A 16,567-nucleotide genomic window follows, 5' to 3' on the forward strand; every position below is an offset into this window, starting at 1 on the left:
ATATGTCACAAACTGTGGTAGAATCTCCAGTTGAGACACATACTCTAAATGCACTGTAAACATGTATAAAAATGGTCCTAAAATCTGCATAATATCTCATATTCCGCATGTTTTAATCAGAAAATGCTACACTTCACTCTGAATATACAAACAAAACATGCTCTTCTATGGCCTCTATTAAATTCAGGACATTTTTCTGGGAATGATAGATGTAATAGAGTAAATTGGATATTCATGTAAACACAGTGAGTAAGACAAGTAGATGTACATGGATATATTTATCTGCTGTGCTGATATATACAAGAAGCGACAAACTTCAAGCTCTTCTTTGGTCCACTTCTCTCCCTCCACATGTTTGTGTCGGGTAGCAGAGTTCCAGATGTTCAACTGAGTAACTCTGACAACAGGAAGTATCCCACGGTATCCACGGTAACCTTGACATTCCTTCCTGACCAAGTTCCCTGACATCTCCCAGAGTTCAGTCTGCTCCTCTACTTCAGCCGTGACTCATCACACATACAAACACACACTTAAAACAGAATCTACCAAGCATCACTGCTCCAAAAAGCCCAGTAGCACACATCCTATGATTCTGTGGTTCTTATTTTGTCAGTTTCCGTGTAATGTATCCTCTATTCTTTCAGTATAGACTGTAAATTGGCCCAACCCAGGTAGCAGCCACCCATCCACACACATTCATACACACAAAGACACACACACACCTTCCAGGCGTATATATAATGGGATGTAAGCTGAGATGTCTGAGATAGCCGACAAAAACATAAGAATGGGGCTGTGGTTGAAAGGCACTATAATGTCCTACGCGCACATACACACACACACAGGGAAATGACACACACACACACACACACACACAGAGTACCGTGTACCTGTCGATCATGAAGCCTGTCCTCACACACAGATTTATGCTCTTTGAAAACGCTCCATCAAAGCTCACTTTGAGACACAAGTGTTTATCCACTTCATAAGACTTCTCTAAACACTGAAATAAGTGTGGGAGGTGAGGGAAAGGAGAGCACAGTCCTTAAAGCGAGAAATGAGAATTATGGGCTTTGACGGTCTTTGACTTGGAACAGGAGAGGAGGCCACCACTCAGAAGAGGCCAGTTTATATATTATCACACATGACAGGGACACGGAATTATTTATATGAGGTGAAGGTGAGAAAATATTTTGCTGTCACACTGAGAGAAGTAAGTTAGACACATAGATCTACAAAGATATTTATCTGGATAACATTTGATTTGATTTGATTAAAAAGGATAAAAAAATATACAAAAATTTTTAAAAAAGAAAGAAAGAAAATCATACAATTCCACTGAGAGCAGCAGAAACTGATCCTCTAGCCAAAAACACTTGTTTCGTCTTTGGCCTTTGATGGAAGACAAAACAACAATACATTTTACACAGCTGACTGTCTCCAGTCTCAAATCATTGCTCACGGGTTTCAAAACCTTGGCACAAAAACACAAGAATTAAAAAACACTAAGAAAAAAGTTTTATATTTTCTGAAAAATGACTTTCATACTTTGATGACAATTTCAATTTGTCAAACAGGGGTTTGAAAAGGTTGGAAAAGTATCCGTAGTGAAAACCTGCGATCACTGAACGACGCTAACACAATGTTAATGCAGCTGTGATGCTTCAGGCAGTGTCTCATATCTGTATCTGTGTTGATGTTAGTTATGTTTAGCTGAGGTTCTAATGTTAACATTTTTAATTAAAGTGTCTTGATTACACTTAGGAATAGATGGTATCAAAGCTAAATTACAATGTTTTTTCATATGTTTTGGATAATGAATATGTTCTTCAAACTACTAGACATTACCTAATGGCAAAAATTAACGCAAAGATTAGCATTTACACATATCAGTGTATACATTAAAAATAGCAGACTTGTACAGTAAATAAATTTCACACTTATTACAGACACTGCAGTATTATTTATGCATGGTGTGGGTAGATTTTTCAATATCTGAAAAAGTTTTCACGTGTTATCACAGAAGGGCATATTTTCGACAATCTTATTTTTAAAAAGGTTTTACTCTGCCAGAATAATGTAGTTAAACTCTATATTTTGCCTCCTGAGTTAAGGTAGGCTTTCACTTTCAAAAAGAAATGATTACTAGGTGCTGAATTGATGACAGTGACAAAGATCAGCATTTTTTTCCCTTTGTGAATCAGTCTGCCAAACGCACACAGACACGCACGACGAAAAACCTGCTCACAGAGGGTTAAAACAACTGCCAAGAAGAAATCAGATTAAAATGAGGTTGGATCTCATTTCAGTTTTTCTCTGTCACTTTTTTCTTTGCTCATGACCCATTTTTCTGTGCTGCTGCAGAAGAGAGAGAGGAGGAGGAGGAGGAGGAAGAGGAGGAGGAGGGGTAGTAAGAGAGGGATAACTTCAGTCCTCTACCTCAACAGACAGACAGAAAGAAAGAAAGAGACAGACAGGTAGACAAAAAAAAGTAACAGTGGAAGCGATAGACAGCATCTGCTAGTAAACAGCTTTGTACTTTGCATTACGTGGAGGGAACACACTCATCTGAGTTGTGTTTGTTCAGTCAAGTCTAAATGTGTGCATAAATATGTGTGTGTGTGTGTGTGTGTGTGTGTGTGTGTGTGTTGATGCCAGTTATAAGGATGTGAATGAGCAGCTGATGAACATTTGTGTCCCTTCTGCTCAGGTCAACGACTCCATTACTGCAAGTGCATGTGCAAAAGTAAATAAACTGTTTGGACCTTTAATCTGTCTGCATTTCACTCCGTGTCTTAGAGATGCTTAGGTTCTTCTCTCAAGTGCTTTCAATCAGATCTGTCCGCCAGTGTGATTTGCTTATATTCTCAACCTGTCTTCCATCAGAAGCCATCGATTCTATCTGAGGAACATCTATTTCAGGAGTGACAGCAGATCATCTAAACACACAAACAACCCATCCTACGCCGTCATTCAAACAGGTCAACACAGTCCCACATCCAGTGTTTGTGTGTGCGAGTGTGGGAGAAAGAGAAAGACAAAGTGAGAGACAGTACCTGTCGATGATAACAGGGTCTGAGGGTGTCTCATTACGGTTTCCGCAGCTCTTCTTGTCACAGCACCGACTAAGAGAAGAGAAGACAGTTGAAGAGGAAGAAGACACAGGGCAAAGTTAGAGAAGAGCTAGGCACTGATAACAGACAGTACATTATATGGGAGTTCAGATTTAGATGTTTAAATGGGAATGTAACAGCAAGACGTGCTTTATCTGCACTGATGTAGAGAACTTCATCACCAAATTCACAGCAATTGATCACATCTGTCTGAAACAGGCCATAGTTTTACTCAACGAAGTCTGCTGTGCCAAGCAGGTCTACACTGACAGCTAGGATAAAAATAGACTTATATGACACAGAAAGTGAGGAGATAGGCACATCTAAAAGGAATAAGTAAGTTTTTAGGGAAACAGCCAGCTGGTGAGCTCAGCCAACTCATGTATGCACTGCAAAAATTGTTACAAAATGTGCTGAGTGAAAAAGTGACCGGCTATATTTACAGTGACTCAACCGTCTGGGAGTCATTTTAATCGGGTTAAAAATTTTTAAAACAGATTTCAACAGAGACATAGATTAAGACCTCAGTGTTGACAACTGGATATTGAAAAAAAAACATCATATTTGAAGACTTTCATGGCTGTAACAGAGATAAAACAGCCTCAGTCTTGCCCATGTTATTTCTTTGCCAGGTCAAAGAGCATCGAAGCGGAGATGAAACACAAACACTTTCAGTCTAAGCAGGTGGTGTAACTTTGCTGCAATGTGCATTAATTTTCAGTCCTTAAAAAATCTACATTCCTTGACAAAGTGCCATTCATCACTGGTTGCATAACAAAACTATAACTAGTTTAGCATTCAGTCTGTTGGTGTATTTATTAATACTGTCATTTTACTTGAGGTAAGAAGGGAATTGCTCATAAAAAGTAAAAAAAGATATTCCTTTATTCAAACACTGACATCCTTAAAGGTTCTGTATGGAAGATTTGTGCATGTTTCTGTGATTACAAGAAGATGGAGTCTATGTAGTGCTGAAAGTGGTCTTTTTCTTTTTTTTTAATCACCTGACTGCACTTCATAGCCAGTAATAAATAAATAGATAATATAACTAATTTGTTTGACCATTTATGTCGGCACCACACAACTATTATATAGTCCTGAGTATTTTTTCATATCGCAATATATATCGCAGGGTTAAAAAAAATTGCAATGTCAGTTTTTTCCAATATTGTGCAGCCCTAATATGTGTCATAAAATGTGTAGATGAAACTCTTTTGGTTCAGAGACGTTGATATTCCAAGTTTGCATTAATACACAATGACACAAGTTATTTCTTAGCATCCTCACAGTTGTGGTGTTTTACAGCACAGATAAAGAATATAAGCTTGTGCATGTGCTACATAAAAACAAGCAACAAGAAAACAGATACAGTAGACGAATGGATAGATAGATAGATAGATAGATAGATAGATAGATAGATAGATAGATAGATAGATAGATAGATAGATAGATAGATAGATAGATAGATAGATAGATAGATAGATAGATAGATAGATAGATAGATAGATAGATAGATAAGTAACAGGTTGATATTAAGGTTAGTAAACACTCTAAAAAGTATTGCTAAAAAACTTACTCTAAAAACTTCCTGTAAAAATCTGTAGAAAGCTAAATGTATGATCAGTGTACATACATCTAGTGTTGTATGATGGTAAAGTTTCAGAGGAGGAGGCACTGAAGAACCAGGAAGTGAGCATGAGGATTTTCGACATGAAAACCATGAAAATCTGTTATCATACTGTACATGCAGACTGCTGTTAGCATGGTAATGGAGTTAGCTAATGATAATAACTAATTGGTTCTCAGCACAAAATAGACTTTATGCTGATACATGCACATACTGAGCCTTTATGTGTTTAGGACTAAGTTGACTTTCACATATTTTGCTATTACATGTTTCCACTGAAATCGACTGAAGGATAAACATATAAAACATCCCATCTACATCCTGTGGCTCCAAACCGAACACGTCCATTCAGTGGTCAGCCCTATTTTTTTGCCAATTGGCTCCTAAAATTAGATCTGACATATGTTTTCCTCTGAAGATTCTTTAAAAATGTCCCTTTGTTTACAGCTGTTTTAATCTCAAAGTCACATGTTGAAGTTACACTGTATGCAATGTCGTACACTCTTACTGCTGTAGTGGAACAGAAGATAAAAACTGAATAACTTGAGAGCAAGCACAATGATTTTTGCAGAGAAAAACAAACTGTCAGACTGTTATAGAAAGAGATAGTATCCCAAAAGTCAAAGAAGGTCTCAGTTTTTAAGATATGTTATCATCTTTTCACAAATTGGAAATGACTTATTATTACCTCCACCAAGGAGGTTATGTTTTTGTCTGTGTTGGTTTGTTTGTCTGTTTGTCTGTCCATGTGCAAGATAACTCAAAAAGTTATGGATGGATTTGGATGAAAATTTCAGGAAATGTTGATACTGGCACAAGGAACAAATGATTAAATTTTGGCGGTGATTGGGGGGGGGGGGGGGTGATCTGCCTTGGCGGAGGTCTGCGCTCTCTGAGTGTTTTTCTAGTTATTAAATGCAAACCTCTTTTTTTTCCATTTTGTACATGTCCAACTCTAACATCGCTCATATTATACTGACAACCAAAAATGTATTTATTTGTTTAATTTTACCTTTATTTAACCAAGAAGCCATAGGGCAGCCATACAAAGTCCAACCAGTATAAAACACATACATGATACACAATTAACAGTAAAACACAACAACAACTATTCAACCACATATTGAAGTTACACTGTATGCAATGCGGTACACTCATACTGCTGTAGTGGAACAGAAGATAAAAACTGAATAACTTAAGAGCAAGCATGATGATTTTTTGCAGAGAAAAACAAACTGTCACATTGTTATAGACAGAGACAGTATCCCAAAAGTCAGAGAAAGACTCAGTTTTTAAAATATGTTATCATCTTTTTACATATTGGAAATATAAAAGTTATTATTATATGCAAATCTCTTTTTTTTCCCATTTTGTACAAATCCAACTCCAACATCGCTCATATTATGCTGACAACCAAAAATGTATCTGTCTATTTATTTATTTCACCAGGAAGTCCCATTGAAATTAGGAATCTCTTTTGCAATGGAGACCTGGCCAAGGTAGCAGCCATACAAAGTCCAAACAAAGTAAAACACATACAAGATACACAATTAACAATAAAACACAATAGCATCTATTCAACCACATGATGAAGTTACACTGTATGCAATGCCGTACACTCGTACTGCTGTAGTGGAACAGAAGATAAAAACTGAATAACCTGAGAGCAACCACAATAATTCATATACTGGAAATATAAAAGTTATTATTATATTCAAATCTCTTTTTTTTCCCATTTTGTACAAATCCAACTCCAACATCACTTATATTATACTGACAACCAAAAATTTATTTATTTATTTATTTATTTAACCAGGAAGTCCCATTGAAATTAGGAATCTCTTTTGCAAGGGAGACCTGGCCAAGGTAGCAGCCATACAAAGTCCAACCAACATAAAACACATACATGATACAAAATTAACAATAAAACACAACAGCTATTCAACCATAATGGCATCAAGAAAAACAGGGACATTCCTCCTTCACTGCATTCTCCATGATAATTTTAAAATAATTAACAGAAATGAATGTATGCAGTTTTACAGTTTTTTGAAGATTATTCCATGACCATGGTGCATGATGTCTACCTTCTCATTGTTTGGTTATCTCCTGGAAACTGCATGCACTGTTTGACATCAGGAACTTCACCTTAAGGCCCACTTACAACTTTTGTTAAAAATTAGAGCCCGAAATAATGCTGACATGAAAGAACTCTCATGAATGTTATCTAAAACATGAGAAAAATAGCTGGAGTTTGATCCTAATTGTATTGATGTCAGGTAACGGGGTGGGTTAGAGAATACAGAAAAGGCCTGGGGCTCAGAGGAGAAGAGGGTGGGACACACACCACAGTAAAAACAGAAAAAAAAAAAACCTGCGCACCTAAAGTCACACATGTACGTACTACAAGTTTGTCAAAAGGCTTTCTTGCATGCATCAATTATGAATAAAGGTGTAAGCAGGAGGGAGGAGGATAAAGGAGTAGTGAAGTGAAAGGGTGAGCGTGGGAGGAGAAAGCTACAAAAAGAGAGTGAGAGGTGGGGTGGGAGGAGAGGGAGCTTTGGGTGGGAAGAAGAGGAAGGGGAGACGTCTCAGGTTTCCCACTGTCACAGATGGCAGAGGTGGAAAGAAAGAGACTGATACGTTACACCTTCCACATTGTCTCCACTATCTGCTGCTGTGCCTCTCTTTCTGCTCTGACTGTCATTTCCTTTCTGCTGCTCGATGAAGTGGGTCACTACACTGTCCGGTACGAGCGAGAAGTCAGAGAGGACAGAGGAGGGGGAGATAAGGGGATGGGAAAGTAGGGGAGAAGGGGAGAGGGGCTGAACTATGCCTCAAGAGGGAGGGGAGGGGGGGTGGAGGAGGAGGAGGAAGAGGAGAAGGGAGCAAGAGAGGAAGATGTTATAAATGGAAGGGGTGGTGGAAAGGAAAGCAAAGGGCGGGATGAGGGTAATGTAGCACTTATTGCTGTGGATCCTGGTGATCTAATCATCTGCTCTCTTCCCCGACTCTCCCCTCCTCCCACGACACACACATTGAGCGCACACACCCACACTTTTAAACAATAGAGTCTCAATAACAGCCAGGGTGGGAGATACCATTTAACAATTTCTGTATGTGCAAAGGACACAGGGAAATGTTTATACAACCTTAGTGTAAGCAAACAAGTACTGAGGCCTTCCGTCAGTTAACGAATGATTGATATAAAACTTATTAAAGATAAGATTTGCACATGTTGGGTGCATGAAGTTTGTATGGAGTCTGTTTTGAGAAGGTATCCTACATTCATGATGAAGATCTTTAGACTGATTCTTATGTGGGAAGGTTGTGAAAATCCTGATGGTCGGTCCTAAATTCTTCACTACTCTTCTGCTCCTCTACAGTATTAACAGTGTACAACCCTAGCAGGCATTAGCTTAATATGGAGTTAGTGAACGAGCAACTCCCAGGACTCCAACACAAACTCCACACAAACACAAGAGCACAGAAATATCATATATTGAACCTAAAGGGGAAAAGCAAAATATTCTTGTATGTGAGGATTTCCTGCTTTTCTATGATTAATACAAACATCTCAACAGAAGTTTAGTGAAATATCAGTTTCGCTCCATTTTGTACAGGTAAAGTACATCATTGCTGCTGTGAAAAGTTTCTAAATCAAAACAGCACCAAAAGACACGATGATGATGTCAAGAACCACCATGGAATTATGGGGTTTTTGTTTCCATCACTACTACTGATGAAAATCTATACGACAGGACTTGGGTAGAAATCAGGGTGGAAGTTTTATTCCTGTTACATGTAGTTATTTTATGTTATTTTATTCTAATGAAATTGATGAAAGTAACATTTAAGGTTAACATCAGTTATATGCAAACAAATGAAGCACTGAATAAAACATTGAATATTTCAGAATTTTTACATTGTTAGGAATATTTTATATAACATAAGAACAGACGTCAATAAAATATATAACAGGTCTAATCATTTGAATATATTGTAATGTGGAAATGTTATCATTTTCAAGCATCAGTTACTGCAAGTGAAGACTCCATTCACCTCTGATTCTTAAATTGAAGCCATCTACATTTATAAATAACCAAACCAAATATTTTACATTTATATTGCACTATAACGCCACCTCTTTTTCACGTTCTCTGGAGTGAAACCTTTCTTCTGTTCGTGTCGGAGCCTTCAACCACTCTGGCGACGTGGGGCTGTGTGGTGGCAGATTGGCTGGGAGCATATGGCTAATAGCACCACCATGACAATGAGCCACACTGATTAATGGACGCCCTGAGCTCTTTGTGCGTGTGTGTGTTGTATGTTGTGTGTTGCGTGTGAGGCCCCTGCTGCAGAATCAGCATGTGAGAACATGAGGCAACAGCCGTAACTTTGACCTCAGCGGCTGTTACAGAAAAGCGAGTGTTTACACTCACTGTAGAAGTCATAGTTTTTGTGCTGCCGCTACCGCCGCACTGTTGCTCCCCCAGAGGAGATGTTTGAATAATCCTGCAGGACAGATGCAGGGCAATTCATGTTTACTCCACCTCCTATATGCAAAACAGTCTCTTCATGTCCACAAATCATTCCCTACATGATGAATAACAATAATTTACAGTAAAATCTGTTGCCAAATACAATTATTTATAAATTCCTTGTAAATCACATCAGAATTTCAATGGGTCGTCTATAAACCTCTGCAGCCTGAGGACTATTCAGTGAGCTATAGAATAAAATATTAGTGGGCCTTATTTCACTGCTTAAATCCCTGCTTGTGCATATAGATGAACCCCAATTTATATTGTTACAGTTAAAGTTGTTCAGTGACAAGGTCAGGGAATAAGAACAACTTAATTCATGTGCTAAATTTGAATTTTTATAACTGTGCTGTGCGTGTGTGTGCAAGTGAGTGTGCATATGAGAGTGTGCCCATGCATATGTTTTTGTGTGTATGTGTGCTTGTGTAAAAGTCCCTGCCTATATTTTATAGTCAGATTGTGGAGAAAGGCCCATTTGTTAGCCATGAAACAACAGGAGGGTTCAGATTGACTAATGAGTTTCTCTGTGTCCTAATTAACCAGGCGTCACAGACACCACACATGCATCCACACACACATTTTTCTATTGTATAGGATAGGTTGGTAAAATGCCTCTATAAATAGTCTTTCCTCCCAACCTACTTCTGAAGAAATTCATCTTTAGATTATAATTAAAGCAACGACTCTGATAGCTAAAACTCATCTTCCTCAACACATATATATGTGTATGTATGCGTCTGTGTGTGTATATGTGTGGGGGGGTTAATGAGGGTGACAAAATAAGAAATGCATTGAGAACGAAGAAATGATTGGTGGGAACTCTCAGCAGACAAACAAAGTATGTTGTAGAAAAGAGGAACACAGCCAAAAAGTAGAAGAGAGGAAAGGAGAGGAGAGGAGAGGAGAGGAGGAGGAGAGGAGAGGAGAGGAGAGGAGAGGAGAGGAGAGGAGAGGAGAGGAGAGGAGAGGAGAGGAGAAACGAGAGGAAACGAGAGGAAACGAGAGGAAACGAGAGGAAACGAGAGGAAAAGGAAAGAGCGGAGAGGGAATGAGAGGAAAGGAGAGGGAACGAAACAAGAGGGAACAAAAGTAGTAGCGATGAGAAGAGAGAAAAATAGAGGAGAGGAAATGAGAGGTGACGAAATGAGAGAAGAGGAAATGAAATGAGAGGGGCCAAGAGGAGAGAAAACAAGAGGAAACGAGATGGACAAAACAAGAAAGAATAAAAGAAATGGAAATGAGAGAAGAGAAGAGAAGAGAAAAGAAGAGAAGAGAAGAGAAGAGAAGAGAAGAGAAGAGAAGAGAAGAGAAGAGAAGAGAAGAGAAGAGAAGAGAAGAGAAGAGAAGAGAAGAGAAGAGGAAATGAGAGGAAAGGGAATGAGAGAAAACAGAGAAGAAGGAACAAAACCAGAGGGAACAAAAAGAGTAAAAAGAAGAGGAGAGGAAACCAGAAGAATGAGAACAAGAGGACAGGAAACAAGAGGAAACGAGATGAGAGGAGAACAGAGGAAACGACAGGAGGACATAAAACAGAAGCTGCACTCCCTGTGATGAGACAAGCAGAAGAGGATTAAGGAGAAGTAAAAAGATGGATGATTACCTGCACATGATCTCATGTGTCAGCAGCACTCTGCACATCTCTGGGTTTTTGTCTTGGCCTTCATACACAATTGCCTGACGAAAGAGAGAGAGAGAAAAGAAAAGACACTGTTACACAAACTAAAACAAACTGAGCCCAATTAACAAAACATTCTCCATCTCTAATATGGTGTTGGATTCAAGTGCACTAATAAAGTGAGTTCTGAAAAAATGTGTCTACCAGTGCATTAGTGTCATCAGTTATGATTTTTAGAAAACTTTCACAACAGAGGCAGCTCATCGCACAATTTTACAGTTTGCAAAGTTGACTGTAAAGGCAACAAATAACCCAACCACCACAGAAAATACAATGTTCATCAAAACTTCTGTGTATGCTTTAACTGCTCATGGTGCTTTTCAACTGTCTGATCCCACAGTTTAGTCTAATATCAAAAACAGAAAGTAAGGTTTAAGGGTTAAGTTTATTCAGTCATCTTCCATAATACAGAACATACAATCAATGAGGTTGATTTGAAGTCAACTGACAGTGAATTCTGTTGAGACTGAACATGTAAATGCTTATATGCGCCTCTCCTACATTCAGACTTCAGACTTACTTTATGGTCATTCAATAATGCACCATCAGTACCTTATTAAACGAAATTTCGGTTCTTAGCTCAACACAGTGTCAGTTCATAAAAAATAAATAAAAACACCCTCACAAAATATAAAAGTAACCTAAAATACAATAAACACTTTAGGATACCAGTTTTAGGATACCAATCAATACATCAAAAATCATTCTTGCTTGTATCCCTTCAAAATATCTTAACAAACCAATGAAAAAAAGAAAAAACAAAGTCAACTCACAATGTATTTACAGTGTATTTAATAATACAACAAAACTAAACCCAATCATTTTAGTTGCTTTTATTGCCCAAACCTACAGAATTTGGCCTTTGTGTTCCAGTCTCTGGTTGCAAAGTCTTAGATTTTGTGTTTCCATCATCTACCCCAAACCATGGCCTGTCAACTGAGGAAAGACAAAAACCATTTTTTATAATGTTTTTTTTTATAATGTCAATGCATATACATTACAGCTGCAAAATATATCGTTTGAGCATTGTAATCGCAATGTACGTGTTTACAATAGTTACATCGCCAGTCCTGCAATGTAGGAGGTAAATGAACTCGACGTGTTCTGATCTAATTTCAAGGGTACCTGGCACACACTGCGCACAGTGATCCACCAATCACAACTGTTCTTAATCAGTTTGCCGAAGCAGACCACACCCCTGCACATGGAGTGAGTCACTGGTAACAACATTGAAAATCAAGCAACGAACAACAGAAAATCACAGAAAAAAAAGATTTGGTGCCTAAAAGAAAAGCAATGTCAGTTATCTGGAATTATTTCGGCTACAAGAAGGATGATACTGAAAGACGTGTTCTGTGTTGATAGTGCCTTGCACATGTTGCCACAACGAGAGGTAACAAAAGTAATCTGTTTGACCATTTACGCTATTATATATTCCTGAGTATTTTTTCATATCGCAATATATATCGCTGGGTTAAAAAAAATCCCAATGTCAGTTTTTTCCAATATCATGCAACCCTAATATGCGTCATAAAATGTGTAGATGAAACTCTTTCGGTTCAGAGACGTTGATATTCCGTGTTTGCATTAACATACAATGACAAAAGTTATGTCTTAGCATCTTCACAGTCGTGGGGTTTTACAGCACCGATAAAGAATATAAGCTTGTGCATGTGCTACATAAAAACAAGCAACAACAAAACAGATAGATAGATAGATAGATAGATAGATAGATAGATAGATAGATAGATAGATAGATAGATAGATAGATAGATAGATAGATAGATAGATAGATAGATAGATAGATAGATAGATAGATAGATAGATAGATAGATAGATAGATAGATAGATAGATAGATAGATAGATAGATAGATAGTATACAGCATAAGAAGACAAAAAACCAACAGACTGAAACACAACAATGGGTTAGTAGCCAGGCTGACATTAAGGTTGGTATATATACTCTAAAGACTACCTCTAAACGACCTCTAAAAGAGCTGCCTGTACAATACTGTAAATCACAGGTGGCAAACATGCGGCCCAGGGGCCAGATCCGGCCCGCCAAAGGATCCAATCTGGCCCGTGGGATGTAATTGTGAAATACAAAAATTACACTTAAGATATTAACAATCGAGGATGTCAAAATCATTTTAATTCAGATTCCACATACAGACCAATTAGATATCAAGTGGGTCAGAACCAGTAAAATAGTATCATATTAAACCTATAAATAATGAAAACATCCAATTTTACCTTTGTTTTAGTGTAAAAAAGTAAAATTACATGAAAATGCTTCTATTAAAAACTGTTATTTAAAAAAAATTTGAAAAACCTGAAATGTCTTAAGATAAATGCAATTTTACCAATATTCTGCCTGTTATTAAATGTTTCATGCATTTGTAATTGTAATGTAAGTTGTAATGCACATTTGTAAACGATAAACTAATAATCTGAGGCTGAATATTGTTAAAATTGGACTTGTTTTTCTTAAGATGTTTCCAGTTGTTCATGTTATTCAAATTTTTGTACATGTTAAAAAAAAATCTTGAATTAAGCAAAAAAAAAAAAATCCTGGATTAAACAAAAACAATCTTGAATTAAACCCAAAAAATCTTGAATTAAGCAAAAAAAATCTTGAATTAAGCAAAAAAAAGTTAAATTAAGCAAAAAAAATCTTGAATTAAGCAAAAAAAAAGTTGAATATAGCAAAAAAAATCTTGAATTAAGTAAAAAAAATCTTGAATTAAGCTAAAAAAAAATCTTGAATTAAGCAAAAAAAAAAATCTTGAACTAAGCAAAAAAAAAAAAAAAAAAAAAAAATCTTGAATTAAGCCAAAAAAAAATCTTTAATCAAGCAAAAAAAAAAAAAATGAATTAAGCAAAAAAAAAATAAAAATCAAATAATAATTATATATTGTTAAAATTGGACTTGTTTTTCTTGAGATGTTTCCAGTTGTTCATGTTATTCAGATTTTTGTAGATGCTAACACTATCAGAATTTAATTTTTACTTTTTTCCACTGTTATTATTTTACTGGTCCGGCCCACTGGAGATCATATTGGGCTGAATGTGGCCCCTGAACTAAAATGAGTTTGACACCCCTGCTGTAAATAAAGACTTCTGATTGTATTTACACATTTCAGGGCAGTGATATTTAGTGAAACAGTGATTTAAGTGAAACAGTTATTTAAGTGATCTACAGTGTTTTGAAAAGTGGTGTTGTCCAACTACATAAGGTGCTTGGATATTTTAAAGTCTCATTGGATCAGTCCTACAAGCAGCCTCTTCATAATCGCATTAAAATCTGCACAGTTACTCCGATAGGTGCATCGGTGCATGAGTGCATAATAACTGATTTGTATGTTCTCAGGCCACCACACTCTGCTGAGACAGCGGTTGTATTTTGCAAAACAAATCTGAAGGAAAGAAGAATCATGGCAGTAAATTAGGGTGGTCCAATAATTTGAGAAAAAAATAAATTCAATGAAAGAAGTCTAGGCACCTTCCCAAATTGTTCCAAATGTCACTTTATTTTATTTTGCAAAGTTTTAGGTTGATATATTCAGGGAATGGCAGTGCTCCAGATAGGTCAACCTCACAATGTATTTTCGATATTGTCATAGTTTGATAAAAAATAATCACAATTTTAGAGAACTTCTTTTCTCTCAGATGATTAACTAAGAGCGTCAATCTGGCTCAAACTACATTAAATAACCATTTGCTAAGTTGTATTATCCAAAACAAAAAAGGAAACAATTAAAATAAATATTTATATTTAGAGGGCTAAACTGATAATGCGTATACTCATACTCACAGATCTTTGTTTTAAAATGACAATTGACACACTACCAAATTATATATAATTATATCGATGAGTATTACAAAATTAGTATGATCAAAATTAGTTATTAAAAATATGATGTTCTTGGTATGTCATTTATGACACTTTAGTGAAAATATACAAAAGTTATTACAAACTCACAATGTCAAAGCACATGAACAAAATAGAATTATTTCTTTAGAACATCAACACGCATGAACAAAATAGAATTATTTTCTCAGAGCATCAACATACATCAACAAAATAGAACTATTTCTTCAGAGCTTCAATAGCCAGTTTCTTGGTAGTGTTCATTGGAATTAGTTTCCGGTTGTGTTCTACAACTTGCAAAAGTAGCTGTTTTTCTTCCTCGTTGTTGGTTTACGAGTTTGTTGTAGTCATCAAAGAGTTTAACACCTCCAGCTTTTCAATGGCATGTTTCTTCATAGTTGTTGGAATAGATGCATTTTGCCACACAACCAAGAGCTCATCAATTGTCTCATGACTGGCATTTCGGATGGATTTGCTCTCCTTCAAATGGTGGTGGAAACGCTGCAATACTTGCTTTACAGTTGGTAATTGTTTGTATCTTGTAATAGTCTCTCTGTCAGCATAGCCAATCAAATACATTTCATTAGTTTGTCGTGTGGATGCCATAGTGAATGATCTAAAGACAAGAACTGTGGAGAAGACGAGGTAGGATGGTTAGAGGAAAGATGACATCTTGAGCACTGCCTTCTTTTCACCCTATCACTTAGAAATTTTGCATAGATACACATTTCATTGAAACAAACAAATTGAGAAGGTGCCTTGGTTACTACAATGAAGTTGGATTTTCTGAACCACACTACAGTAAATGCGTCTTCTATAAGTATAATGATAGAAAATATGTGTTTGGATTTTAAGGCAGTGAAAGTGTACACTCACACATTGGCAGAGTGTTGCTGAGGTTCATTCCCCACTGCATTAACACCTTCACTTTTCGCACATACAAGTACAAAACACTCATCATCCCCGACACACACCTTGCCCGTACAGTATTTCACACAGAACTTCGAGACAATAACAACCATTTCTCATCTCTCACACACTGATTAGGTGAATCTCCGAAGTCTGCAGTTACAAATCTCTGTGAATACACTCTTCTATTCCCACAGCATTGGCCACAGTTTCTTTACTTGTGAAACGACGCCTCAGCTTTATCGAGTTCTCAGGCTTCTCTCGCTTCCATTATACATTACTCTTGGTTCTGGTAAGCAGAATAAAGCGCAAGCACGAGTCACACACCACTAAGCTATCTATCAATCAATATACATCCCCTGTCTGTCTTTGGTCTATTCCAGTCTGTTTGATCTGTCGCTCCAAATTCCAGCAAGTCTCAGCGAGTGACAAGTTCACTTTTCTCAGAAAATGGTGGAAAAGTTTCACCGTCCTTTCTAATACACTTCAGCTGGAGTTCAGTCCACCTGCTGCCATCAAGTCAACAACACTCTGAGTCCTGTTTATCCACCGCTGTGGCAAATTAGGATAGTTTTTCTGGACAACTCCAAGCAACACTGAACTGGTACAGGAAAACAAAAACAACATCTACTGTACATGTTTGATTCAGTCTAATTTTTGTGTAACAGCAAGCATTCTAGTGATTTTACAAGTCCTAATGCTTCAAATTATTCTGTGTAATGGGATTGTAAAATGACAATGATATAAATAAATACTATTTTAATCAAATTCTTTCTGTATTTAATTTTGTTCTTGCTTATTACCTCCGCCAGGAAGTACTGTGATGG

The 16,567-nt window shown here is 36.9% G+C and overlaps 1 protein-coding gene across 4 annotated transcripts in view; it reads right to left on the bottom strand.

The window, feature by feature from the left end:
* LOC115433508 (transcription factor COE1-A-like) overlaps nucleotides 1-16,567 on the bottom strand; it is a 131,145-nt gene that overhangs the window by 101,656 nt on the left and 12,922 nt on the right. For 2 of the 4 annotated variants that reach the window (XM_030154963.1, XM_030154964.1), the window contains exons 5-6: nucleotides 10,885-10,958; nucleotides 3,057-3,125 (exon numbers count right to left, since the gene is read on the bottom strand). In XM_030154963.1, coding sequence (XP_030010823.1) covers nucleotides 3,057-3,125; nucleotides 10,885-10,958 — 143 coding nt within the window. The remainder of the gene's footprint in view (nucleotides 1-3,056; nucleotides 3,126-10,884; nucleotides 10,959-16,567) is intronic. The other 2 variants (XM_030154966.1, XM_030154965.1) reach the window with 1 other exon arrangement.

Source organism: Sphaeramia orbicularis, chromosome 14 (assembly GCF_902148855.1).
Source record: "Sphaeramia orbicularis chromosome 14, fSphaOr1.1, whole genome shotgun sequence".
Taxonomy (NCBI): Eukaryota; Metazoa; Chordata; class Actinopteri; order Kurtiformes; family Apogonidae; genus Sphaeramia; species Sphaeramia orbicularis.